The 1514-nt window shown below is 47.0% G+C and overlaps 1 protein-coding gene across 4 annotated transcripts in view; it reads left to right on the top strand.

Annotated features, from left to right (window-relative positions):
• Nucleotides 1-76: 76 nt before the first annotated feature.
• The window catches only part of nadk2 (NAD kinase 2, mitochondrial), an 8481-nt gene continuing 7043 nt past the window's right edge, over nucleotides 77-1514 (top strand). For all 4 annotated transcript variants that reach the window (XM_015389298.1, XM_015389296.1, XM_015389297.1 and 1 more), the window contains exons 1-2: nucleotides 77-206; nucleotides 278-361. In XM_015389298.1, coding sequence (XP_015244784.1) covers nucleotides 136-206; nucleotides 278-361 — 155 coding nt within the window. In that variant the 5' untranslated portion in view covers nucleotides 77-135. The remainder of the gene's footprint in view (nucleotides 207-277; nucleotides 362-1514) is intronic.

Genomic DNA, 1514 nt, shown 5'->3' with positions numbered 1-1514 from the left:
GTAAGATGGAGCTTGGCCATTTAAGGCTTTATATGTGAGAAAGAGGATTAACAATCGCTTATTTCCGTCCAGTGATGAGTTCTGCAGCAGGATGAACGCACTGAATAACTGCAGTTTGTTTTAGGGGACGGGACGATGCTGCTGGTGGCCAGTAAGGTTCTAAACAAGGACAAACCGGTGGTCGGAGTGAACACGGACCCAGAGAGGTAAAAACCCGTCTGAATCCATTCAGAACCGCTGCTTCATTTCACTCACTGCAGTTTGGTTTCTCTAAAAGGTCAGAAGGTCATCTCTGCCTCCCTGTGCGCTACACCCGCGCCTTCCCAGAGGCTCTGGACAAGCTCTGCCGTGGTGAGTTCAGGTGTGTATGTCCCTGCATCACCCGTTTGAATCTGTGTCGTCTGGGAAGAAGTCACATGGTGTCTAAAACCCAGAGAGGAATCCTAAATCCACTTACGGAGTTCTGCAGGACGGACCTACCTGCTGGATCAGACAGGTCCGGGGTCAACGGCCGGTCTGCTGCCGGCTGGTTTAATGTATGAGCTGATCTTAGAGACAGGCTTAAGGTTCTAAACACAAACACAGCCTCAATCCGTCAGAGCAGCTGAATGTTTGCCAACAGACCAACACCAAGTAGAGCATCTCTAGCAAGAGGAAAAAAGATCAGAAAGGTTTGATCCGCTTACTCTAATACTTCTCAATATGATGCAATGTAGCCAGAGGCTTCAGAGGTGATCTGGCCTATAATGGAGGAGCTGAAGGAAGACCTTTAGCTGTTTGAAGAGAAAGAAAAGGGAAAAACATGATTTACATGCAAAACATTCACTGCACATCACTCTGAACACACCAGCCCTAATGATACACGGAGGATGTTGCATCATGCTGTGGGAAAGGAATGACGAATGGACTTAAACCAGGATATGCAGCCATGGATTCTATAGATTTAGTTAGAAGCTGAACTAAGGTTAAAACGGCCTAGTCAAAGTTCAGACCTCAAGACGGAGAGGCTTTAGTCCATCGTTCTGTTTTAGAGTAGGATTGGTAAAAGATCATCCTGTAGATGAAGGTGTTGAGGTACGTTCACAACGAATGCTCTTTCATGTTATTCCTCCCTGTACAGGAGCGATGCGTTTGTAGCAACGCCACAGGGACAATTTGGACGATTCCTGCGACACGTCATCTGCGATGGACGCAAAGCAAAGCAGTTTGATAACGTGAACTTTTCTCTCATGTTGCAGGAATCAGTCAGGGACTAGATGTGGAGGCGATGTAGGGTGAAGGAACGCAGCGGAAACTTTTTTTTTCCATTTAGAATGGAAAATAATTAGGGATTAAAAAAAAATGTGATTGGAAAAATGGTAAATGGCATGTCCAAAGCGCTTTACACTACATTCATTCACCCATTCACTCACACACTGATGGTGGCAAGCTACATTGTAGCCACAGCTGCCCTGGGGCTCACTGACAGAAGCGGGGCTGCCGTACACTAGCGCTACCGGGCCCTCTGACCACCA

The sequence above is a fragment of the Cyprinodon variegatus genome, unplaced genomic scaffold (genome assembly GCF_000732505.1).
Source record: "Cyprinodon variegatus isolate N-32 unplaced genomic scaffold, C_variegatus-1.0 Scaffold453, whole genome shotgun sequence".
NCBI lineage: Eukaryota > Metazoa > Chordata > Actinopteri > Cyprinodontiformes > Cyprinodontidae > Cyprinodon > Cyprinodon variegatus.
This window is presented reverse-complemented; position numbering and strand designations above follow the sequence as displayed.